The 25,067-nt window shown below is 46.9% G+C and overlaps 1 protein-coding gene across 1 annotated transcript; it reads left to right on the top strand.

Moving 5' to 3' along the window:
- Positions 1–63: 63 nt before the first annotated feature.
- Positions 64–15,817, top strand: BRD8 (bromodomain containing 8). Its single transcript, XM_010001979.1, has 20 exons — positions 64–154; positions 799–868; positions 1,861–1,910; positions 2,852–2,974; positions 3,115–3,195; positions 3,643–3,707; positions 4,298–4,434; positions 6,357–6,501; positions 8,047–8,256; positions 8,677–8,957; positions 9,407–9,862; positions 10,219–10,312; positions 10,521–10,567; positions 10,924–11,138; positions 11,447–11,539; positions 11,744–11,812; positions 12,514–12,691; positions 13,328–13,432; positions 14,252–14,296; positions 15,411–15,817. Exons 1-20 carry the CDS (start codon positions 132–134, stop codon positions 15,468–15,470), a joined length of 2,547 nt encoding a protein of 848 aa, XP_010000281.1. The 5' UTR covers positions 64–131; the 3' UTR covers positions 15,471–15,817.
- Positions 15,818–25,067: the final 9,250 nt, after the last annotated feature.

Genomic DNA, 25,067 nt, shown 5'->3' on the forward strand with positions numbered 1-25,067 from the left:
GGGTCCCGGCGGGTCCGGGCACTCCCGGGCACTCCCTCCCCTCCCCTCTCCCGGCAGAGCACAAGCTGCTGAGCGCCGGACCCACCGAGCCCTGGTCCATCCGCGAGAAGCTCTGCCTGGCCTCCTCCGTCATGCGCAGCGGGGACCAGAACTGGTGAGGGAGCGGGGCCCGGCCCTGGTGAGGGAGCGGGGCCCGAGCGGCGGGCGCTGCTCGCCCGGTGGGTGTGCGGGACAGCGCGGGCTGTGCCGGGGTGTTCCTCAGAAGCACTGCTGCTTCTCCTGTGCTTTCTGTTCAAAACCAAGTTGGGCTGTTGAGGATGGAAGTGTTAAGATAGGAACCGTAAGAATCTTTTTGCTTCTTTCGTAACTTCTCTGTGAAGGCAGAAGGGTGTTAATCACAACAAATAGTGCTGTTATTCCAGCATAAACTGGAGGAGGTGGTTGTGGCACATTTGATAACAGACTCCTGTGCGTTGCTTGTGCACTTGTAGCTCTGTTTTGCTGCCTTTTGCCCTCACCAAAGTAAGGGGTTTATGCAAATGTAATGGTGTCATCAGAAGCTAGAAACTTGCTTTTCAAACACCTTTTTAAAGGTGTTTGTTTAGGAGCAGGCAAATATCTTTGAGTCCAAGGGCTGTACTTGAATAATTTCTCAGTATAGCAATTTTGTCTTGTCAAGTTCTTTGTGTTCATGGGGGCTGTTCAGTGATGAAGATGAAGACAGGTCAGCATCTTCTTTCTGGATGTTCATTGGGGAAGAAAGTAAGTTGATGGTAACGGACAGTTTCCCTCCTGCAGGGTCTCAGTCAGCAGAGCTATCAAGCCTTTTGCAGAGCCAGGACGCCCACCTGACTGGTTTTCCCAGAAGGTAAGATACAGACATTTGAGTCGTGGGAAAAATGAGTTCTGCAGGGGATACGTAAGACTAAGAGTACATATTTCTTATTTTTAAAAAAGATGGCAAAAATAATTTTAAAAAATCAGGGTTTTATAAATCATATTCAATACACTTTGTGAAATTAAATTAGAGCTTACAGTACAGTTGGAATAAGGTTAAGGAAAGACAGGGATGATGAAAGACATGAAACTGTTTCCTTGTAAGGGATAGCTGAGTAAAGTAGACCCCTTAACATAAAAAAGAAATGAGCAATGGGATTATAACAGATGTCTGCACAGTCAGAAGTGGCAGAAAATTGAGGATGAATAAGGATTCAGTGATAAAGGATTCAGGATAAGTTCAGTGCTTTGTCCAGTACAAGATGTCAGGGTTATTAAGTAAAACTAACAGAAGGCAGGTGCAAAGCAAACCAAGAGATTTTTCTTCACCGTGCATCTAATTAAGCTGTGGAGTTCCTTGCCCCAGGAATTTTTGGATGCCCATCTATTTTGGTGTGTCCTGGTGTCTGGGCAAGTGCATGGGATTTTTGTTGCATGAGGGACAGAGTGAAAAGAAAATCAAGGGAGGAGAAGTTAGATTCTCTATTGCCTACTGTTTCTGTTAAGCTATGAAACTGACCTTGATATAAGGTTGTTTTCTCCATTGAAATATTTGTAGTTCATCCTCATAGATGGGTATGTTGTGACTATGATTTTCCTAATCACACTTGCTTTGATTTCTAAATTGTTAGTTGGAAGCCTCTGTTCTTTAGCTTTGTTTAGGAGATCAGCTTGGGCAGTGCTAGAGTTAAAGAGCAAATATATTTCCTCACTTTGTGCTACAGCCATGTGGGAAACTTTGTCAGATATGTTCATAAAGTGTTAGACCTTTAAAGAAGTAAGAGTAAATGCCCTGTAGGCTTTGTTGATAGATGTTTGCTAATGCTGACTCTGGTGTTCTCTGACTCTTTTCTTTCTTCTTAGCACTGTGCATCTCAGTATTCAGAGCTCTTGGAGACTACAGAGACCCCGAAGTGAGTACAAAGTCTGGAGCAAGTGCAGTCTGCTGCGGTTTTGCTTGAACTGTCAGTTGTTAAAGCAAAGGGCTTGGCAGTGCTCCTTCCTGAAGGAGCCTACAGGAACGAGATCCAGCTGTGGGTGGACAGTGGGCTCAGGGTGTTGCAGATGGGGGAGACTGGCAAGGCCAAGGTATTTCTTAGAACAGGCTTCCCATATATCCTTTTTTTTTCGTGAGACCAGAGTGTTTCCAGTATTCTGTGGTTCTAACAGTGGTCACTGTGCACTCGTTAGTGTCCCCACATCATGACAGTACATGGCAGAGGAACTGGGGCCTCATTGCCACAGCTCCCTTTGTAAGAGTTGCAGTGCATTTGGGGACTTCATGCTGCAAAAAGAGACATTTATTTGCCTGGAATAAAACACTGCACAGTTAGTCTTATTGATCATAAGCTTTACTCATAAAATCATTCAGAATAGGAGTAGAAAAGACAGCAAGTGTTGAGAAGGGAAAATGTTTTCTATGTGTCTCTATTTTGCAGTGGCTTCTTGCAGTTTTCTTGATGATGGTGTAATTACAGCTTCCTGGGCTCAAGATATTTCTCACTCCTAAATATAAGCATTTTGGTTTGGGACTTCACCTCAAATTCAATTAAAGGCAGAATGTTTAAAAAGAGAATTTGTTTGTGATAGTGCTGAGTGATTGAGATTTTTCTCTCAGGGAGAGAGTTTGTGGTGGGCTTGCATCTTTGATCTACTCCTAAAATCTTTCACACTGGATGTGTTTAAGAATTTCTTTCAGAAGAGATTATTTGAAGGTGGTGCTGTCCAATCTCATTTAAGAAAAACTGGAAGAGAAGATCGGTTTATTGGTGCATGTTTGTGTCAGGAATGAAAGGAGAACTGGGGTTTTCTGTGCTTCATGTCTGAACTGTTTTTATTTTCTCTTATGCTAAAGGAGAAAACGTGGTGAGAAGGGAGAAGTTGTAGAAACTGTGGAAGATGTTATTGTGCGGAAACTGACAGCAGAACGAGTTGAGGAGTTGAAGAAAATTATTAAAGAAACACAGGAGAAATACAGGTCTGTGGTAGAGGCCTTAACCTGTGGTGCACCCTAGAGTCCTGCCTTGAAAAAGTGGCCTAAGTTAGATGGTGCTTGGGGTGAAAAAGCTGCTTGGGGTGTGTTGTTCCATGATGAGTGAGTGAGTTTTCTGATTACAGGCAACTCAAGAAGGATGCAGAGCTGATCCAGGCCGGACACATGGATAACAGACTGGAGGAGCTGTGCAATGAGATTATGATGTGGGTTATTTAATTATCTCAATATCATTCTTTCTTCTGAGATTGTAGTTGCCTGGTGCTTTGTGTTTGTCAGACCCCTTGCTTCGCATGCTTTGGGTTAAGGGCAGATGGCAGATGCTTTAGCATCTGAGGGTGGACTTAGTTTAAACTGGGGGCACCAACTTGTGTGGAACATCTTTTGGAGTTTCTCAGTGAAGAGCTCTATATGGATTTGTGACATCATGCTTGCATCCTCCCTTTTAATAATCAGCTGGAAGTGAAATTTCCTGCTAAGTGTGGTGTTTTTCAACTGGCTTCTGGCTCTGCTTCACTCCTCAAAGGATTTGAACTGTCTGCAAAGGGGTATCATTTTTGGCTGGAGATAATGGGGTGGGGGTCAGTAGGTTGCAGTAGGAACTAAGGGGAAGTGGGACACTGTGTGACACTAGGTTTTGGTTCTCTATACAGAAAGAAAAAAATGGAGGAGGAGGAGGCAGAAGTCAAGAGGAAGGCTACGGATGCTGCTTATCAGGGTAAGCTGGAAATGAGCTTCCTTACTCCTCCACAGAGACAGATGTGTGTGTTCATAAGAACATTTGGGAAACATTTAAGTCTCAATGAGACCTGTTCTGAAGGATTTCCATGACCCTAGGATTTATAAAGAAATACTATATTCTCTTTCTAGCACTGTATTTGTAACAGGGAAAAATGCAGAGACTTCTGAGAAGGGGAAAAAAATCAATAGAAAAGGTCTTTCTAAGAGGAAGTAAGATTGGCAAGGAGGTCTCTGTTAGAACATCAGCCTTTTCAACCCTCTATTTTTCCCTATAGTTTTACTATTGTCTGAAGAGAAAACAGAGAGATTCAGATTGGGTGTTAATTAATTCATAAGACAGTTAGTGAACTAAGCTGCCAGTGGTGAGAGGTATTGAGTACCCAGCTGCTGTGGAGATCTGAAACTGAAGTGCAGTACCCAGTGCTTGTATTGTTTGTGAACTGAGCAAGGTGCAGTGCAATAAATTCCTACAACATAAATTGTTTCAGTGGGCTTCTTCAGGATCAAGTCAGAGGTTGCTCCGAGATGGAGTTGTGGGATCTCACTATACTTTGTGTTCTCTTCCAGCTCGTCAGGCCATCAAGAATCCACCGCGACGATTGACGGGTGTGATGGTTCGTTCCCCTGCAGGCTCAACCTCCCCAGGGGGAGACTATTCCCTAGGAGATCTGTCTCAGCCTGCTGTGGATGAGGCCAGTCCAGGGGTAAGGGTGCTTCCCATGGGAAGAAAGAAAGACCAGCTTGAACCATGGGGCTCTGCATCCATCATGGATCAGGGGCCTGGGGAGAAGCCTTTGCCTTGTTTTGCAGACTTTGGGCTGTGGTAGTGCTGTAGTGTGGTTGGTGTATAGTGCTGCTCGAGATACGTGTCCTTTTCATGTCTGTGGTGATCAGGTGCCTGGATCAAAGGCTGTGTAGGGGCACCAGTGGGTTGGCCAGGCAGTCTTGTGTGTGCCTGGGAAGTGGCGCTACAGGGCAGGGAAAGGGTGAGAGCACATGCCTGGAGTCAGTGTAGCGAGTGGATGGAGGAGGTGTCTGTGGTGTGCTGGATCAATGTGCAAGTGGGGCTAGTCCGTGTGGTGGAGTGTGGCTTTGAACAGTGTGGTTTTTCTCTTTCTCAGGTCACTCCAGGGACATTGCCCAGCACCCCAGTTGCCTCCTTCATTGGAATCCCTGACACCCCTCCAGGCTCTGCTCCCCTGGATACCCCCATGACCCCAGTCACTGATGATTCACCCCAGAAAAAGATGCTAGGACAAAAAGCAACTCCGCCTCCTTCCCCTCTGCTGTCAGAGCTGTTGAAGAAGGGCAGTCTCCTGCCCACAAGCCCCAGGCTGGTATGGAGCTCTCTGCTCATATATGCAAGCACACAATTTGCTCCAGACTCTCCCACTGAAAAAGGGGGAGCTGCAAAGGCTTTTTAAAAACATAAAGCTTTGGTGAGAGTCCCAACAGAAGTGATATCTGAGAGATATAATTACCCCTGTGAGCCACAGAGGTGGGACTATTTCCTGACAGTGCTGTGGGTGCAGGACTGCAGAAATCATTCTTCACATAGGACTGGCTCTCTCCCCTCAGTCATAAGGCGTCGGTGTTGGAGGCTTTGGTAGAGGAAATTGTGCTCCCTGGGGAGGGGGTGTGTTAGTCAGCATAGTCCTATCAGTCTGCATGGAGGTGTTTTGGTGATTTCTACTTTGGGCTCACAATCCTTCTTTACATCTTGGCAGGAAGTTGAGTTTCAGTACTTTTATTGGGTCTTAGCATGGAAATAGGGAATCTTCTGATGGGGTTTATGACCAATATTGAAGTGCTTCAGTCTTCTCGTGGCTGTAGGCAGTTACTGAAGTCACTGTGGTGTCAATCCAGTTTGACCCTTCTGGTGGTAGTGACTCTGGGAGTGATAAGAGGGTGACCATTGCTGGCACTGTTCAGAGCCCAGTCTGAAAAGAGCAACCATCAGCCTGTCCATGGCACAGATTCCCTGTATTAGTGCTCGTGTGATGGAGAAGGTGTATTGCTGTCGAATCCCTTTTTTTAATAGTCAGATTTGGTCTCTTTTCTATTTGTTACCTTGGGTAAATGTTCCATGGGTTCCATGTCTGCAGGGTGCAATGTAACATAGGGTAGAGCAAGAAAATACAGTGACTGTGGAAGAAAACTGTGGTTTTCTTTGTATCTAATGGATTGTTTTACCTCTGCTTCAAGGCCTGTCCCAGGTTTACTATGTGACCTTGATAGAGTTGCTCTCCATCTTGGTACTGCCATTTTCCTCAGCTTAAAATATGGGATAGTTCCATGCCATCTCAGGGGGTAGAGAGATTGGTATCTGTAAAGGATTGTGAGGTCCTTGAGCAAAGGAGCTGAGGTAGAGCAAGTGATGTATTGGCCTGACTTTAAAGGAAGGTGGCACTGCAGCTGTATTGTAGCTGAAGAACAACCACTAGTTTCAGACTGTCATGTTGTGCACTGGCATAAAGGGCCTCGGGCAGGTATTAGACTGGACAAGAAGTGGAAAAGAAATCCTGAGACAGCAAATGATGGACATACTTGTGAAGGTGCCTGTCTGTCAGAAAATCACGGATGTGCTGGTATCTCCAGGAATTTCAGTTGTGTCCTCCTTTGGCAGGTCAGTGAAAACGAAATGGCAGTGGCTTCTGGTCACATAAACAGCTCAGGAGTCCTGCTGGAGGTAGGAAGCGTCCTCCCAGTGCTGCACAGTGGGGAAATGCAGTCGGCACCTGGTGCTGTCCCTGCATCTCCTGCTGCTTCAGGTAACTCGGGGCTCTCCCTGTACAGTTCTCCCTTCAGATGTGCCTTCAGAGTGTGGCTTCTTTATGAGTTGTATTCTTACTTCTGTACCCTTGCCCCTCTCACCCCTACTTTTTCTTAAGATTACTGTAATCCTTCCAGAAAAAAAAAAAGATTGCCTTAATCTAAAATGACCAAAACAATTAGGCTTGATTTGACACTGATCCCTACAGTCTAGTTTTCTGGGTTTGACTCTGCCTAATACCAGGCATTCCAGTGTAGAAAGAAAGGGTTAGTAGACAGGAAGTTGGGGAAAAAGTGGTCTAGTATCTGATCCCTGATGTGTCAAACTTGCAGCTCCCTGTGAATCTGGATAACTCATATGTCTTACATCTGTTTTAGCTTAGAGGTCTGTTGAGGATTAGACCACAGTGGAACATGAGCTCCAGAGTAAGTTCCACAGAGGGGTGAGAGGGGCAATGCAGGAGTCTGCATGGGGCCTTGTTAGAACAACTTGGCTATGGTGAAGTTTCTTTTCAGCTTCTGGTTTGGAGTCACAGTTGAGTCACATTGTCTGCAACTGAGAGTTTATGCCATTCATTCAAACAATTAGGCTTGATTTGACACTGATCCCTACAGTCTAGTTTTCTGGGTTTGACTCTGCCTAATACCAGGCATTCCAGTGTAGAAAGAAAGGGTTAGTAGACAGGAAGTTGGGGAAAAAGTGGTCTAGTATCTGATCCCTGATGTGTCAAACTTGCAGCTCCCTGTGAATCTGGATAACTCATATGTCTTACATCTGTTTTAGCTTAGAGGTCTGTTGAGGATTAGACCACAGTGGAACATGAGCTCCAGAGTAAGTTCCACAGAGGGGTGAGAGGGGCAATGCAGGAGTCTGCATGGGGCCTTGTTAGAACAACTTGGCTATGGTGAAGTTTCTTTTCAGCTTCTGGTTTGGAGTCACAGTTGAGTCACATTGTCTGCAACTGAGAGTTTATGCCATTCATTCATCTACAATTCTGTACAAGTCATCTCACTTCCCTTATCCACATCTCTTCTTTAAGACCTGTAAATTTGGTCCAGATGATTCAGTAAATTCAGACTAGAAATTACAGCTAAAAATGAGTGGCAACCTGTGATATAAGAGGAATTCTCCAGGAAGGACCTGCAAAGAGATCCCCCCTCTGCTCCCTCCCAGCTCCTCTGATAACTGTTTGTCTTGGCTTACCTTGTGTGGCTCTTGGTGCTGTTTTCCGGGTTTCCCATCGTTGTGTTGGGATGGGCCTTTGGAAGGGCTTCTCCCTGCATGTGTAGCTTAGCCTGTCAAGCCCTTACATTGAACACAGTGTCCTATGGGCTGCATGATTCTGTCTCAGACTCCACACACAAAGAAGTCATGCAGTTTTGGTGCAGGTTCTCTGTGTATCTTTTGGGGACCATTTATAGGTACCTCTCATTGTCTTTTCCCAGAAGAAGCCACCAGACAATGAAGAGCCCAGCGGTGGCTTTGTGGACTTGGGTGGTGGCTGCTTCTTGCTCATGTGCTTTTCCCTTCTACTCTCTGTTAGGTGCTCCTACGCTTTCCCGGCTTTTAGAAGCTGGTCCTGCACAGTTCACCTCACCTCTTGCTTCCTTCTCCGCTGTTGCCAGCGAACCTCCAGCTAAGCTCCTGCCACCCCCCGTAGAGCCTGTGCCGCAGGCAACCATTGTCATGATGCCCACGCTGTCAGCACCGTCGGTTGTGCCACCAGCTGCAGCTCCAGACAGCGTAGTCACAGGTGCGTTCCTGACCTATGCACTCATAGGTCGTGCACTGCTGGAAAATGGACATGCCCTTGGGATCAGCTCCCAGCAAGCTCTCAGCTGGCTTTTCCTCATTTTCGAGTCACCATCCCCGATGGAAGGATGGTCGTGGCTGGGTTCTGCAGTGAACAGATGGTTTTAAACAGGACTTGCTGGGTGGGAGTGGGGTTGCTACTGGTATGTTGCTGGATTGTGGTTCAAGGGTTGGAATCTCGCCGTGTCTCTACTGTGGTGAAAGCAAACCTGGGTATATCTTTTATTTTTCTAAGCCATGCTGTTGTGGGTGGACCTGGGGTACTTGCAGTTGGTGTTTGGTCTTATTTTCTGCAGTATTAGTTTATGTGGCCTTGACTTCTCCAGAGTGGTCTCTGATTGTCACTCTCATCCTTGTGCAGTGAGCCAGCCAGAAGCCTGTGTTTCCATGGAGGCAGTGTCTGATTCCCATACTGTGACAGTGTCTATGGACAGCAGTGAAATCTCCATGATCATTGATTCCATCAAGAAAGAGTGCCTGGGTTCTGGGGCTGGCAGCGCTGCAGGGTCTTCCAAAGATCACTGCATTGATGGGAAAGAAGACCTGGATTTGGCTGAGAAAATGGATATTGCAGTGTCCTATACAGGAGAAGAGCTGGACTTCGATACAGTTGGAAATATTATAGCCATCATTGAGGACAAGGTAAACGGAAAGGGCAGAGTGCCAGTGCCTTTTGCTCCATATCCTGTTAGGTTAACCTCAAGTGATTACTGTTCACCAATTTAGTGAGTTAAATGAGCAAGAAATAACTGTTCCAAAATACAAATTCTCACCATTCTTGTTCTGCCACGTTCAGCCTGGTGCTGCTCTTCAGAGTGCAGAAAAATCTTCCCCATGTTGGGTAGGGTTGGGTCACATCCCTGGCAGACCCAGGAGCTTGCAGCCTGCTTTCCTGGAGTGCTGTATTTCTGAAACAAGTTCCTCAGGAGACTCTGCAGGGAAGGATACGAGTCTGGCTGCAAAAGGCAACTTTGTAAACCCAGTATGCCAGGTTTTGTGCAATTTTTCATTACCAAATATCATTAACTTATTTTTAAATTCCTCTTTCTGACCTTGGCCTGTACTGCTGTATGTTTGTTTTGGCAATAAAGGGAGATGATCACCCTGAAGTCCTGGATGCTGCAGTTGTTGAGGCTGCTCTGTCTTCTTTCTGCGAAGACACCGATGACCCTCAGACACTTCCTGGCCCATGGGAACATTCAATTCATCAGGAGCATGAGAAGCAGGCCCAGATAGCCCAAGTGTCTGTGACTGTGAAGCAGGAGAGACTGGAGTGTGAGGAGCCAGAGGCAAAGGGAATTCGAGACCTAATAGGCATTGGCGAGCTGGGATCAGAAATAAAGACTGAACCTGCAGAGCAAGAACAGAATCAGCTGGTCCCTGAGGAGACCATCCCAGCAACTCCAAGAGTGACAGAAACACCAGAGCTTAGAAGTCAAGAGATAGAAGAGGATCAAAGAGCAGCTGTAGCAGCAGGAGAGCCTTCTGAAATTGAGATAGAATTGGTCAAGGGAGAAGACGCAGTGCACAATGCAGTGAAGACAGAGGTATGTGAGCAGAGAGGCTGTCTGGAACTGGTGTGGGGAAAGAAAGGAGCAGTTGTGGCAGGTAGGAGAGAAGTTTAGAGGAAGGATGACTGCTGGGTTGACGTGACCCTTCAATGAATGTGACTGACTGTTTTCTTGGGAGTCATGCTGCTGATCTGTTCGATCTGCAGAGAAACTCTCTGCTTTAGGCAGTACCTTTATGTATCTCCCCCCGTCCACGTGCAGAACTGCTGTTGGGAAGATACTCAGTGAACTTCATTGCCTTCAGTTAGGTTAGGGTGAGTGAGATGTGCCCACACCTTCACTGAAGTAAGCTGACACAAACATCTAGATTTGTGCATTTCTCTTCCCTCCAGACCCCACCTGATGATGATTCATCCCCTCCACAAGTCCCAAATGTGAGTGAAGACTCCTCACAGGCTGGTGTTCAGCACAAATTTGAGCTGTCAGGTAACTTAATTCAGCTAGGAAATCTTTTACATGCGACATTATTAGCTGGATAGATGTCAGTGATCTGGTTCAGGTTTTTTGGGGAGGAGGGAGAAAAGATACGTAGGAACAGTGGTAATCACTGCAGGACAATAGGAATTTGTGCAGGAGCTTTTGTAGGAAAGACTGCTTTGGAGAATCAACCTTTCTGCTTTTCTTCTTTTCACAGAGTCAATGAAGGAGGAGGCCCAAGCCCTGTTTAGGAGTCAGATGAAGGTAATTCTGGATTGGTTGTAGTCATCTTGGGTTCATTACTAACACCTCACTGCTGCTGCTTCCTTGCTCTCATCTGCTGAAAAGCAAAGCTTGTGTACAGCTTTCTGCACTGAGAAGAGAATTGGGCAGTTGGAGCTCCGGAGATTTATTCAGGCACTGTGAGGCTGTGTGTACGTGTGTTTGTGTCTGTGGGGAGAAACAGGGCAGGATAGAGTGACAAGGATTTTGTGGAAGTGCCTGTACAGTTGTCAGGAGCTGTAGCAAGAAATCACTTTGCTTGCTGAACCATGGTTGCTTTGGAGGCTCTGAGCTACTGCTGTTCCTGGCTGTGCAGACTCACAAACTGTCTGTTTCAGGATGGGCAGGGTGAAGAGGATGATGAGGATGGTGCCAGTGAGGCTGCCAGTTTGGAGGAACCCAAAGAAGAAGATCAGGGAGAGGGGTATCTATCAGAGATGGATAATGAGCCCCCTGTGAGTGAGAGTGATGATGGCTTCAGTGTCCATAATGCACCTCTGCAGTCTCACACACTGGCCGACTCCATCCCCAGCAGCCCAGCCTCCTCGCAGTTGTGAGTATCAGTGGAGCTCATGGGAACAAGGTGCAAATAAATCCCAGGCTGTTTTGTGGAGCGAGCATAGGATTCTCATGTCTGTTTTGCTGACTCAGTGGGTCCAAGGGGGGAATTTGTTGATGATTTGTCTGGTTCTCGTTGCTCACAAGTGCAAGTGTGCAGACAGCACCGTAGTTACAGGCCCCAGTTTTTTCTCGGTCTGCGTGTGGATTAGTGTAGGTGTGTTGAGGCAGAATAAACCATAAGGTTTCTGCTCCAAGGCAGTATGCAGACTCCCAAAGGAAGTACTCTTCTTTTCTTCCCAGCTCAGTGTGCAGTGAGGATCAGGAAGCAATACAGGCCCAGAAGATCTGGAAGAAAGCCATCATGCTAGTTTGGAGAGCAGCAGCTAATCACAGGTGAGTTTGATGTCTTGAGAACTGCCAGAAACAAGTGACTAACCCTAGACAAGTCTTTGCTCTCCCATCTCAGAGGTTCATCTGCCTTAGTACCAGGAGGTGATGAATCATATTGTTACTGGTAGCAGACAAATAAACATGAGAGCATGAACCAAATGTTTTCCAGCAAGGAGGAGGCTCTAAGTGGTCTCCTTCTCTCTGCAGGTATGCCAATGTCTTCCTGCAGCCCGTAACTGATGATATAGCACCAGGCTACCACAGCATTGTGCAGAGGTGAGTCTCAGCAGTTTTCTGTCATTAGAACTCTATATTTGCATGCTTGTGTAGGAATTTCTGGCAGGAATGATGTAGTTTTAGGCTGCCATGCAAGGTTTGGAAAATTTTTCATGGCATGATTAAATCAAAAACAGGTTTCCCTAAGAAAGGGGTTGTCTTCAGTGATGTCTTTACACAGCCCTGTCTTTGAATGAAGTACACTGACTTACACAGAACATTTTATATCAGTAAGGTGGTATGTGACTGCTCTGCTTCTCCCAATTTCTATTCAAGGGTAGGATTTAATCTTTGAAATTCTAAAGACCTATATTCACTGATGAGTATTTTTTTACTGTTCCAGATAGTGGTCTTTTCTAGAAGAATTGTCAGAATCCGCTGCTAGCCCTCAAGATCTCTCCTAAACAGTTCAGTTGCTGTAACTGTAGTTCCTTAGTTTCTCCTTCAGTCATGGCTGGAGGAGGCAAATGCCTCTCCTGAGGCATCTGTCATGCTGTTGTTACATTTCATGGTGACTGGTGGTCAGTTTGTGTCTTCTGACCTGAGGCCTTGGTACTTAGGAATACAGCCTGTGTGGGGGAGAACCTTTTGACTAAAATAGGTGGCCCAACTACACGTATAGTAGACATGGAGTTGTCCACAAAAGTGAGAAAAAAGGGTTAAATATGTCTGTTGCTGTTTTGACTGCCTTTCTTTCATAGGCCAATGGATTTGTCTACCATCAAAAAGAACATTGAGAATGGGCTGATACGAACCACAGCTGAGTTCCAGCGTGATATCATGCTGATGTTTCAAAATGCAGTTATGTACAACAGCTCTGACCATGATGTGTACCACATGGCTGTGGAGATGCAACGAGATGTCCTGGAGCAGATCCAGGTAAAGTACTGAGCTGAGGCCAGTGCAGGACAGAGCATCTGCCTTGGTCCATAGGCACGGGAGAGACTTCTGGATGTAAGACCAGTTTCACTCACAGTGTCTTTGAATGAAGTAGTCCCTTCTTCCCCTGCATCTCTCAGGTGTTTGTGGTGAAGTAGATCATGGGTAATATGAAACTAACACAGCAAAATGTTTATTTGGTTCAGCCAATTGAAAATCAACCTTCCTTCAGGGAAATGCTTAGGCCTGCAAGAACCAGGGTGTGGTTCAGAAACAGAAACAGGCAACAAGAATGGTGAATGACAGGGGACGCGATTGCTCCTTTTGGTGGCTGTGCTGGTTTGTGCTGGTTTGAAGTGTACATGAAGCTGTGTCCTGTGATTATATGCCACTTATAATTTCCTGTGAAGCAGAATGTCTCAGCCAACAGGGCTAACAGAGTTTGGACTGGGGTTCTGCAGTTCCTCAGGACTTGTGGCTTCTGAGGTAATGGAGGAACTTATTCTGAGCAGCAGATAAGGAACTGAAACTGCCTCTGACCCAGTCATTCCCAGCCTGTGGTTTGTGATTGTTAACTGACACACACGCACTGAGTTTGTTTTACCTGAGAATCTGAAGAGTGTGGTTTTCTTGCAGCAATTTCTGGCCACACAGCTGATCATGCAAACATCAGAGTCAGGAATCAGTGCAAAGAGCCTGCGTGGGCGAGACTCTACTCGCAAGCAAGATGCTTCAGAGAAGGTGAGAATGCTGCACCCTGTGGAAGGGCACTTGGTACTTTTTGGAGGATCCTAATATCGTGCATGAAGTTCCCATATCAGAGATAGGCAGAATGTTTTTTGAGATTGCAATGGCTCCAGTACCTTCATGTGAGCAAATTTTTCTTTAAATGTGTCCATTCCTTAGATTTTATCTCTGGAGTTGTACATCATCCCAGAGGCAGGTCTTATGAATTATTTCTGTAATCCAAATACGTCACTTCCCTGTTTTTAAAAACAAGTGATGAAAGCTGTGGGGAAATGAAGAGAGTGTTGGAAGAGGTGTGATATGACAGGAAGGTGAAGGTGTAGAGAATTGGAAGACCATCCTCTGCCATGTTCTTCACTTCCTACTCAGATTTTTAGAACCAGGAAATCACTGTAGTCTGGTTTGCTGTGTAAAACACACCAGAGAACCTTGGACTTCCACACTGATCTAATAGCAGTGTAGATTATTTTTTTTACCTTCTGTAAAGACATACCCAGACTCAATTAAGTGACCTCAGGTGATGCACACAACAGTGTGACAGCAAGGACTGCCTGCTTGGCTCTACTGGCAACTGCAGTACAGAGATGTTTGGTAGGCCAGGCCTTGCCATGGCTGCAGAGGGAATATCCCTTTCCTAGCATTCTGACTCTCGCAGTATCCCTCTTTTGCCTGTTTTTATGTTCCTGCTGCATATGACTGATGCCATGTGGGAAGGGGAGTGGGGCACATGTTTCTCTATGCTTGTGTGTGGTGCTTCTATGTGGTGTGTGCATTTCCGTATCTGATAAGTCCTTCTGTTTGGCCTTTTAACAGGACAGTGTCCCAATGGGCTCTCCTGCCTTCCTTCTCTCTCTCTTTGTAAGTATTGAAAGGCTCCAGCAGGTCCTGCTGGCAGTGTGCTCTGCTCCTTGTCTGGGTGATCCCTGCACTGTCACAGCATCCTTAGCACTGCAGTGGTGTGTGTTTAACTTAGGGGCTGAACAATCATCATTACAGAGGAAATGTCTCAGTCCCTTGTTCTCAGCGTGGGTGACTGGGAGGGGCTTCAGTCTTCTCTTCTGGTTCCAAGTGTTCTTATTTTGTCATCTGCCTTTGCTTTTTCCACAACTTCTCTCCTGCTTTCTTTCCATTTAAGTGGGAAGACAGACCAAGCAGTGCAGTACTATAGTTCTTACATCTCTCATGCTTATACAGCTGCCCCTTCCACATGTTTGAGTCAGTACAAAGGGTCTTGGGAAGGTGAGGAGTCAGCTGTGTACTTCTTTATCATTCATGGTCCAGAAAACAGATACTTTGCAGAAATACCTCATTCTGTGCCTGTGGTGATCTGGAAGAGTTTGAAAAAATATTCCCTCTGGGAATCCCCAAATGTCTGAGTTGTGGGGAGGAGAGAGGGAGGAAGATGGAGAGCTGTTTTTTTCTCTCACATATATCTAAAGACAGAGGAGTCCTCCAGGAGAGGCAGCATGTCAGCCAGAGGGAGAGGGCAGCGGATCAAAGGAAGCTCTCAGCTCACGTTCTGCTCATGGAAAGGAGCTGTGCGGAGAAACTAGGGAGCTAGTGCCAGGGTCACTCAACTGGAGGAGCACTTCCCGTAGGGATCAGCAGCTGATAAGGTAGGTTAGTCAGCAGTTTCCTCTTCCCAACCTAAGAGCCAAGCTAGAATCTGCCACTTAGGAGAAAGCCTGCACTGTACAGGCACCAAGAGCATCGGTCTGGGCGAGAGCCGTGTTGCCTCTCTGCCCTGGCTGCCAGTGACACAGATCCTGCAAATCCCAGTCCCTGTGCTGTGTCCAGAGAGGATTCTAGGTAGGTCTGCAGGCAGGCCTCCCCCGGCCTTATTAGGACAGCTGCCCTTTCTCCCGTTTTGAAAATGTCAAAAGTTGTTACCAGATTCCTGGCCTCCCCGAGTGCTGGAGGAGGTGCTTTGTGCTCAGGATTGCGTAACATTTTCTGTTTGCCTTGTGCCTAGGACGGAGGCACCAGAGGGCGTCGCTGTGCCATCGAGGCGGACTTGAAGATGAAGAAATGATGCTGCGGGCAGACAAAATCCCAGCGCCTCGCATCCAGAGCTGGAGTGCAAGCAAGAGGCTGGTAACAGCTGATGGAGGAGAAAGAAAAGCTCCGGGTCCATTTCTGGGACCTGGTCCACCTTCTTCGCTTGTCCCTCTGGGAAGCAGTGTGTCGTCGAAATGTGTAACCCAAAGAAACTTCCCCAGAGGGGAAGACTTAGCCCCCCTGCCTGTTTTAGGGCAGTCGTCTTGGGCTTCATCAGTGTTCTGGTGTTAGCTAGCAACTGGTGGCTCGTATGTACTGTAATGTGAAGTGTACAGATTTTTACTAGTGATGTGTAAATGTGTATGTATATTAAAGTCTGGGAACAAATCCAGCGTACGATGTGCAGTGCTGAGCATCAAGCTCCCTGTGGGGAGGAGCCCTGTTTGTGTGCAACATCCGTACTTGTCTTGAGTATCTGCAAATATGACTCTTCCAGTGCAGCAGACAGGCTTTGACATGAGAGACAATCTGTTACTCATGGGAGTGTTGCATGGTGCTTGGATGGAGGGGAAGATTCCCTGCTTGTGTGTGTGAGGGCATGGCACTGTGGTGACGGAATAGATCTAACCAGGAAAAGCTAAAGGCTATTGGAGCTTTCTTTAAGAGACTCGTGTACTGAAATGTACCTTACATTCTTCCCCCAGAGATTTGTAAAGGCTGCACTAGTCAGAGTGAAACCTGTGATTTCAGCAGCTCTAGACATGCTGGTACCTGGTTTCACACTGGAGCTTGTGAACTGTTTCTCTCCACTGGACATTACAGTTCTTTCCCTCAGCAACATGGGTGCTTAGGAGGTTTAAGTTCTTGACAGTTTTCAAGTCACCTACTTATTTTCTGCTCATATCACCTGTGAGACAAAACTTGCCTATTTTCAGCCCCCGTGACCTTCCAGAGGGGAAAAAAAAACAAACCAAAACATGATCCTTCCTGATCCTGCAGCAGCTGGGAGTGGTCTGCACTTGTACTGGGTGCAGCTTGCTGACATACGAGCTGCAGAAAACTGAGTCATTGTGATTTAAGACCAGAGGAATTGTTACCTTGATTTTCACAAGTTTTGTTTTAAAATGGGTTGTGCTTGCTGTGTTGAGTCCCATGTTTGGCTCAGGTAAGTTGCCACCAAGAGTCACCTTAAATCTGATGTTAGAAATGTAGAATCCTTTGGTTTACTTACTGGTTAATTTTTCTTCACTACTGAAATTAGGAACAAATTTTCTGATCTGAATTGTTATGGTCTTGGTTTACAGAGATTACAGGTGGTTAAGTTACAGGTTTCTTTCGGTTTCTGGTATTGTGTGGAATAATTTCAGTTGGAAGGCACCTCTGAGCGTTTATCTAGTCCAACCTGCTGCTCAGAGCAGGGCCAGCTTCAGGGGTAGATCAAGTTGCTTGGAGCTTTGTCTAGTCAAGTTTTGAAAAGTACCTAGGATGGAGATTCCCTAACTCCTTTGGACAATTTACTTTAGTGCTTTCCCACCCTCATGGAGTAAACGTGCCTTATGTCCCATCTGATTTTCCTTTGGTGCAGCTTGTCATCATTGCCTCCTCTCTTTTCACTGTTTGCCACTGAGAAGAGTCTGTCTCTGTCTCCTCTGTGACACTTCTGCACTGTCTTTGTCCGTGTTGAAAATTCGAAGTTGCAGCACATGGGAGGAAGTTTATCATGCCCACTAGTAACTTCCTTTCATTATGGAAAGCGCTGCTGCTCCTTCCTAACCTTGGTTTCTTCTCTTTGACCAGGTATTTTTCCCTCAAAAAAGCCTTTTATCTGGTCCCATGACATTTTAATAGCCTTTAATTATGGTTAACATTTTTTTAAATCTGATTTCCCTTCAGAGAACCTAATTCTTTCCCAATTCATCATCCCATGCTCTGACTGCTAATTCTGTCCTTCCTAATACTTTGTTCTAATCCATCTAGTGCAGAGCTCAGGATTATTGTGCAGCATCTCCCAACATCCACCCTTTCACAGACACATACAACAATCACATCTTTCTGTTGTTCTTGTGCTGTAGCTAATCTAAATGACAGGTTACACAGCATAGGCTTGGTCATATTATATTTAAGCTTCTTTAGGACTCAGGAGTGAATACCCAACTGGTTCTGAGGTTTACTCCCTCCTTCAAACTGTTCTAAAACCTCCCCTGTTGACATTTTAATTAGAAACAATCTCTCAGACCCATCCCAAGAGAGAGTCTGGTGTGATCTCCTCTGTGGCAACTGCTGATAATGATGATTAATTTGGTTTTTCCAACTGGCCCTGTTTTCCTCAGAGATGTTTGGCACTGATCATGCCTCACCGCCCCTGTTCATCTGGCAGCTCCCTGCCTCTGATCTTTGTGATGAGGTTTGTTTTCTTACTTTTATGTCTTTTAGCAAATTGTTCTTCCAATTTTTTCTCTTTTTTTTTTTTTTTTTCCTTTTTTGTGGATTCTAGATATTTACTAGAGTTCAGGCTTTTATCACTTTCCTTGTTTTGACATGCAGGTTCCTTTTAAAGACCATCTCTTAGAATCTATGATTCTATGATTCTTTTATTCCTAGCAGCTTTTCCTTACATCAGCGAGGGTTGTGCGGTGTCTGATCTCTGCAGAGTGAACTTACAGCTTTTCCATTTGATAATGATTCCTTGCTGGTGATTATGTAGCCAACGTAATGAAGAGTTAGCAGGCAGTTCTTAATTAAAAATTGAAGTCTGATCTTTTTGTTCCTTATTTTTTGTACAGAATTGGAATGGCACTGAGCTGTCTGTAATTATTTAATTCATCACACTTCTCTTGCACTAATTCTGCTGTTCCACTTTCTGGCATCTTGGATCTTCCAACATTTAGTCAAACTCAACATAAGGCTGAAGTCTTTTTTAGTCCAGGCTTACGCCCAAATTCCCTGGGCTTCTTGATTTTTAAAATGCTTATCCCTCCCCACTGAGGTGCAGAAAGATGATTACAAGTGATCGCATTACCTTAGGCAAAGGCTTTTCTGCTCACCTGAACGGTGGTGCCTGGTCCTGGCTGTGCAGCCAGTTCTGCTGATGGTGCAGGGAAGTGCTTGAGTCGTGAGGTTACTCTGAAACCACAGTTTGTCCAACCCTTTAACTGAGAGCAGGTAATGTTATGTCTTACCTCATCACGTTTTATCTGCTTCCACTGAAGTTAACTTAGAGGTTTCAGAAGGACAGCCTTTCAGATCCTGCCTCTGTTTGTAAGGTTATAAAATAAATAAGTGTCTCATCCCAAACCCAGAGGATTCCTTATTTCTCCCTGTATGCACCCTAACCTTTATTTGTAGCTGTGCTAGCAGTTCTGAGAATGCAAAAGGAAATCAGTGAGAAACGTGTATGTTCAAATTTCTGGAAAAATTAGTCTGTACATAATTAACTGAAAACTCTAAGGACACTGGTAATTAATGCATAGAATTCTCCATAGGTTACAGCATCGAGGCAGCTGAGTTTGTTGCCAAGATATAGATTTTTCTAACAGCCATTTACTGTGGTTACTGTCACTCTGCCAGCAATTCTCCAGATTAGGGAAATCATAGTGGACTTGTGCAGTAGAAGACACTTAGGCTCAGAGATGAAATTAATGGCTTCTTTCTTCTTAAGAGAACTTTTATTTTCTGAAACATGTAGAACTGTCTCCTGTCAGTGACTGTTTGTGGTTATCATTATTCTGGCTCAGGTACACAAGGTGTCACCATCCAGCTTAATCACATCTGTCACTTTCAAAACAAAGTTTCTGTGGTGTTCGTACTAAGTTCGTACTAAGTTATTTCCAGTATGAAATGTTAACAAGGGAATCTTGGTGAGTTCTCAGTCACTGGTGCTTCACAACCACCAGCAGCTCGAGAGCCCTGGCATGACCTGGTTTGAGTTTGCTGCTGGCTGCCTTTGGTACCTTAACCATCACATCCAACAGAGCCACACGCTCCCAACCAGCTCAGCATCCCCTGAGCAGTCACACCCTGACCCCCAGGCAGCACAGCAAAAGCACCAGAAAACCTGACATTCAGTTGCTCTGAAATAGCAGTTTGTGTTGCAGGGCTCCTGCCCTGCCATGTGCTGGCAAGCGTGGGCTCAGGTGTAGGCTGGACTCACAGAGTCTTTCTCATGCTTCACCCCTTTGAGTGTGTCAGGAAATGAGCTGGGCTTTGCAGTTCTGCATCAGGGTACAAAGAAATTGCTGTCTCTGTTTGTTTACAGATGGGCCATCCCTGGATGTGCTGGGAGTCTGAGACGGAGTCTCCCAGTGAGTCAGAGAAGAGCAGTGACTTCCAGTCGCTTTTCAGCTGGGATTCAAGCTTGGATCTGGACATGGGGAACTGGAGGAATACTGAAGAGGTGTCCATGGGGAAGCTAGAGGAGAGCAGCCAAGAGGCAGACCATGAGCTGGAGCTCAGTGAGCCTCTGTGGGAGAATGATAGTGAAAACTACCAAAAGGCAGAGAGAATGTGTGAAGACCACAGTCTTCTCCAGTTGTTCTCAGAGGTAGGGCTGTTTGGGTGGCAAGAAAGTGGGTGGCATAATTCAGGCCCTCCTGAAACAGTAGGGGTTTCAGGTCATCCACCATCCCTATGCATAGAAACAGCCTGGGGATGAAGCAGATGTCCTCAGATCACTTGCTCCCTGTCCCAAGCCTAGCCCTGCCTCCCATTTAAAGCTGGTACCACATCCAGGCACCTGCTTTGCCAAAACACAGCTCGCCCTAAAGCACAGAGATGTCATTGAACTGACACTGAAGTAACAACACGGGGCTTCATCAGAACATTTTGCCAGGATTCCTAAAAATGGAAAAGCATTCATGAGTGAAAACAAAAATAGCATCTGTGCTGCTTAGTTCTTCTTCGTTTTGCCTTCACAATTTGAAGCAATCAATCTGTGTTGCAGGTAACCCAGATGATGGCACCTCTCTGCATTAGCAGCACAGAGCCACCACGGACTCCTTGGGATTATTGTGGCCCTGGGAAGAAGGAGGATGAGGAGGATGTGAGGTGCCAGGAAAAGAGCACAGGGACAGCAGTCTCAGAAGCAGAGGAAAGTCAACTACATGGCCTGGCAGATGAGAAAGGACACTCCCTGGGAAGAGAGGTAGGGAAGAGGTGGTCCTAAGAGAGCCTCTGGTCCTGGCTTTGCTTTTAAGGTCTGATCTGTAAGGTCTCTGGGTAGGGCATAAGAGACAGCAAAGGAAATTGGCTCTAGAAGAGATGGGAAATTCCCAGGTTCCAAGTTGGGACACAGAGGAGGAGACAGCAGGGTAGGGAATTCAAAAGAAATGGATGAGGGGAAGGATGTTTTTTATGTATGGATATGTATTTTTATGAACAGGAAGCTTGTTACAGATCAAACCCTCAGATGCGAGTTGGAGGAACCGCTCCTTGGCAGTGTAAAGGTGACTCATGGGAGCTGGCAGCCTGCTCTGGGGTTGCAGGCAAGACTGGAATACTTGCCTTGTTCTAATTGCTGTGTTATGCAGAACACAGCTTGGCTGCTTTCAGGCCCACGTGGCTGTGATAGCAATAACCATCTGCCCCTGGAGACCATCATGTCTTGGAAGCAAGAGCTGTCTAGCCTGGGTTAAAATCAGTTCTGTGTCTAGGGGGGCTGTGGGCTCCCACCAGCCTGGGGGGTGCTGCTGGGACACATAATGTAGCAGTGGAAGAACAGTGCCATTTTTCCACACACACATTTGCTCCCTTGCAAACTTGGGCAGTGGAGACGGAAATAACTTCTAGAGTTCTCACATTTCACCTGTTCAGCCAGGATGGTCAGCGTTCTTCCCCAAGGTCCCTCACAGTTCTCCCAGTGGTCAAAGCCAAACACAGCAGTGTCCACTTTCTTCCCAAGGAGTCTGCTCCATGGTGCAGATCTGTTCTCTGAGGATTCTCAGGGGCCCCTGTGCATAATCCCATTTGTGGAGTACAAAGAGCCCCTGTCCCTGCTCCTGTCTTCTTTACATTTTCTTGGCAAGTCACTACACAGCAACACTCTACTTCCTGGCTGAGTCTGTTCTCTGTCATATTCATGTGGGAGTTTGTGAGGAACCAACCTTGTTGCACTCTAGGGGATCCTGTTGTCTGTGTTTTGAGCTTTAAGAAGCCTGCGGCAGTCTTACCTCAGCTCCTGGTTGCCCTCTCGAATCCATGACTCTTCCCAGGAAAGCAGACAGACAGACATAGCATTGGGCACCAGTCAGCTCCACAGTGTTTGTGGTAGGCAGAGGTGATGATGATCCAAGAGATCAGGCCCAGCAGTTACTGGAGAGCTGGGCAGCACAGTGAAGGTCTGAGTGAGGTCGGACACCCTCTAGATTCACAGAGAGCGAGGTAGCTCCCAGCTGAGAATGGCTGCAGCACAGGGATGTGCAGCGGGCTGGCTTGCTTCTAAATGCAGAGTCGGAGAGATAGGCTGCCATTTTAGCTGTGTCTCCCTTTTCCTCTTCAGGACAAGACTCAAGAGACACCTGGAGAACAAGATTTAGATGAGCCACATCCATCAGAGATGAATAATCCGGCCCAGGGTCAAGATGACAGTGATAGCACCTCTGCAGCCCCTGTGCTGGACCCCACAAGTCCTGCCAGCGTGCAGCTGTAAGTAGTTCTGCTCTCCTGCAGGCACAGAAAACAGAGTTGTTTCCCTTGTCTCACATGAGAACAAGCACAGGTCACCTCCAGGAAGGTGAGATAGCCAAGAAGTAACTTGTGCTTTCTCCGTGGATCTGCCAGCATTGATTGGCAGCAGAAGTGAAAAGAGTAGAGATTAAATAAGAGATTAAATGGAAAATACATCCTTCCTCAAGGCATCTAGGCCTTCTATGAGCTGGACATCATGCTTTGTCAGGCAGTGTCCAGTCCAGCCCACTTTAGGCAGGTGCAGGCATGTCAGTCACACACAGGTTCTGCCATGTGTGTGATCACCTGAACTGCCTTTTGAAGGAAAATGGTGAGGTATGGGGATGAGAAACTGACTAAAAACATCTCAGTAAAGTTTTCAACATCAGAGTAGCATGAGCTTTTCCATCCAACTTGATCCTGCCCTTTAGAGCTGCTCAGCTCTGATCTTGTTTCTCCCTGCTGCCCAGCATCTTCCTGCACTCTGGGTGCTCAGCTGTGCAGCCAGATGCAGACACTTCCTCCATCTCACCCTGAGAGGCTTGGCATAGCTACACCCAAGTATCTCTGTGCTTCATCCACCTGGGTGTGTTGGGTGAGAGCAGAATTGCCACCTCCTACTTGGTCTCAAGTGTAATGATCTGGCAATATATTCCCTCCACAGGATGCAGCTAAGCTGGGATAAGCCCCTGCAGCATTTGGTCTTCAAGAGAACTCTGATGTCCCTCTGGAGGATGATAGCCAGTCACAGGTACGTGGGGGGAAAGGGTTGGATTGACATGGCTCCAGAACACATTGTCCTGACTTCGAGCTCCTGTGTCCCCAGGCCCTGCTCCCCTCCACAACAGCCACCCACAGGCTGCCTTGTCTCCCCATAGCTTTGCTTCTGGCCATCCCACCAGTGAGAACAGCTGCGTGCTGCAAAGCTGGAGAGAACCCTGCATATTTATTTCCTCTGCTTCATGTGGCAGAGCCCAGAAGTTGCTCCCTGCACAGCTGGCACAGACAGCATCTGTGGGCGCAGCTTCCCCCACGCCCAGTGGTTCCAGCCACCTGCCCTGGCTGCTGCTGTGGCCTCTGGCACGTGGGGAGAGGCTCTGGTCCCTGTCGTGATGTTGGTTTTGGTGGAGAGGCAGACAGGGGACATTCTTCCTGCTTGTCCTTGTAGGTACAGTGGCCTGTTCCTGAAGGCAGTGTCAGAGAAACAAGCTCCTGGATACAGGGATGTGGTGAAGAGGTGAGTTTGTGGAGCAAGTGCTCAATAGTACATTTCTCTCTCTGTTTTTTTCTGCCTTCTCTGATTTCCAAAGGGCCAGTGGGACTGTTTCCTTCCTCCTTTTCCAGAGTTTGACTGTCACCAGCATCTCTCTCTGATTCCTTTTATTAAAACTCCCTTCCAGGTGATTAGAACCTGGAAGCTGGAAGTGACTCTGGTACTGGTGGGAATTGTGCCTGCCCTGTGCTGGCACTGCCAGGCTGACTTGCTGCAGGCACAGCCCGTGCAGCTGTGGGACCTATGGGTGTGCAGGGGATTCAGCTGCTGAAGCTCAGCAGTCTCCTGTCCCCATGCTGGAAGCCTGTGCCTGGGTCTATACCTGCTCATCTGCTGCTTGCTCCCCCGAGGTTTTCTTCTCAGTGGAGAAGTGGGTCATACGAATACTTCCCAGAGAGATTAAGGGCATTTTTCAGAGCTGAATCACGCTCTATTCTGGTCCCAGTTGTCATCCCTGCAGCCATTCATTTTCTCATTCTGTCAAAATAAGGGAAGTAATATTTATTCCCCATCAAGTTCCCTTTATGAGCTCAGCTATTTTTGCCAGTGGCATCATTCGATTTTTAGGGGTTTTAATAGATACCTATTTTAGTAACTTTCTTTCTCCACTAAGACCTGGCCTGACTTCATAAAGACTAATTAGAAAGGTTGCTCTGCTTGCCTTCTCTGGAGCTCAACATGACATTTTTTCAGGGCTGCTAATGACCTGCCAAGTTGATTGGCTAGCGAGTGTCGCATTGGCTAAACTTACTTCTCTGGCTTAGGAGAGAAACGTTTCTCACTCCTTCTCTTTGTCCTGGGCAATAAAACTTACTGAAAATATCTGTGCTTTCAGGGCCACACTGAAACAGGAATAAGCAGTTCCATGCAGAGCCTGCAAAGTGCCTGGCTGTGGGTTGCAATTAATTCTCCTCCTATCTTTTGTAGACCCATGGATTTAACCAGCCTCAAGAGAAGTGTGTCAAAGGGCCACATTCAGTCCATGGTCCAGTTCCAGCGTGACCTCATGCTCATGTTCCAGAATGCAGTGATGTACAACAGCTCCAACCACCAGGTGCACCACATGGCCCTGGAGATGCAGCAGGAGGTGTTGGAGCAGCTGCAGGTGTTGACCGAAGCCCTCCTGTGTTCAGGAGACAGGCTGAGGTGGGAGAGAAGGTAACAAGCCATGTCTGAGGCCTGTTCCTTTTGGAGCAGTGTTGTCTCCCCAGCTCAAGAGGTCTTCTGGGGCTCAGGGGATGTGCTGACCCTGCAGCCGTGGCCTTCAGCACGCCTAGTTTTCCCCCAGGTTGATGGGATAAGGAACAAAGCAGTTTCTGGGAGGGGCAGTGGAAGGGAAACCTCCTTTCTTCTCTGGGACAAGCAGCAGTGAGAAAAAGGTTCCTGGGATTAAAAAAAACCAAAAAACAAAAGGAAGAAACAATCTTTGTGACCAGCTGGGATGAGCCAGGACCCGTCCCTGCGAGGTGGGCGGCTGTTCCCCGGGTGCTGCAGGACATCCCCGCTACCCGCTGCCTCCCTTGTTGTTGTGTTGTGGTTCCGTTCGGGGTGGGCGTTGCCACCCCAGGTCACCTCGGGCCCGGGGGTGGGCACAGCCCCACGGGGGGCAGCGCGTCCGCCACGCACCGGAATAAAGGCCCGTGTTGGAAGATTGTCCCTGTGTGATTGACACCCGGGCTGGGGAACGGGGCGGGGGGG

This window comes from Chaetura pelagica, unplaced genomic scaffold (assembly GCF_000747805.2).
Source record: "Chaetura pelagica isolate M959 unplaced genomic scaffold, ChaPel_1.0 scaffold356, whole genome shotgun sequence".
Taxonomy (NCBI): domain Eukaryota; kingdom Metazoa; phylum Chordata; class Aves; order Apodiformes; family Apodidae; genus Chaetura; species Chaetura pelagica.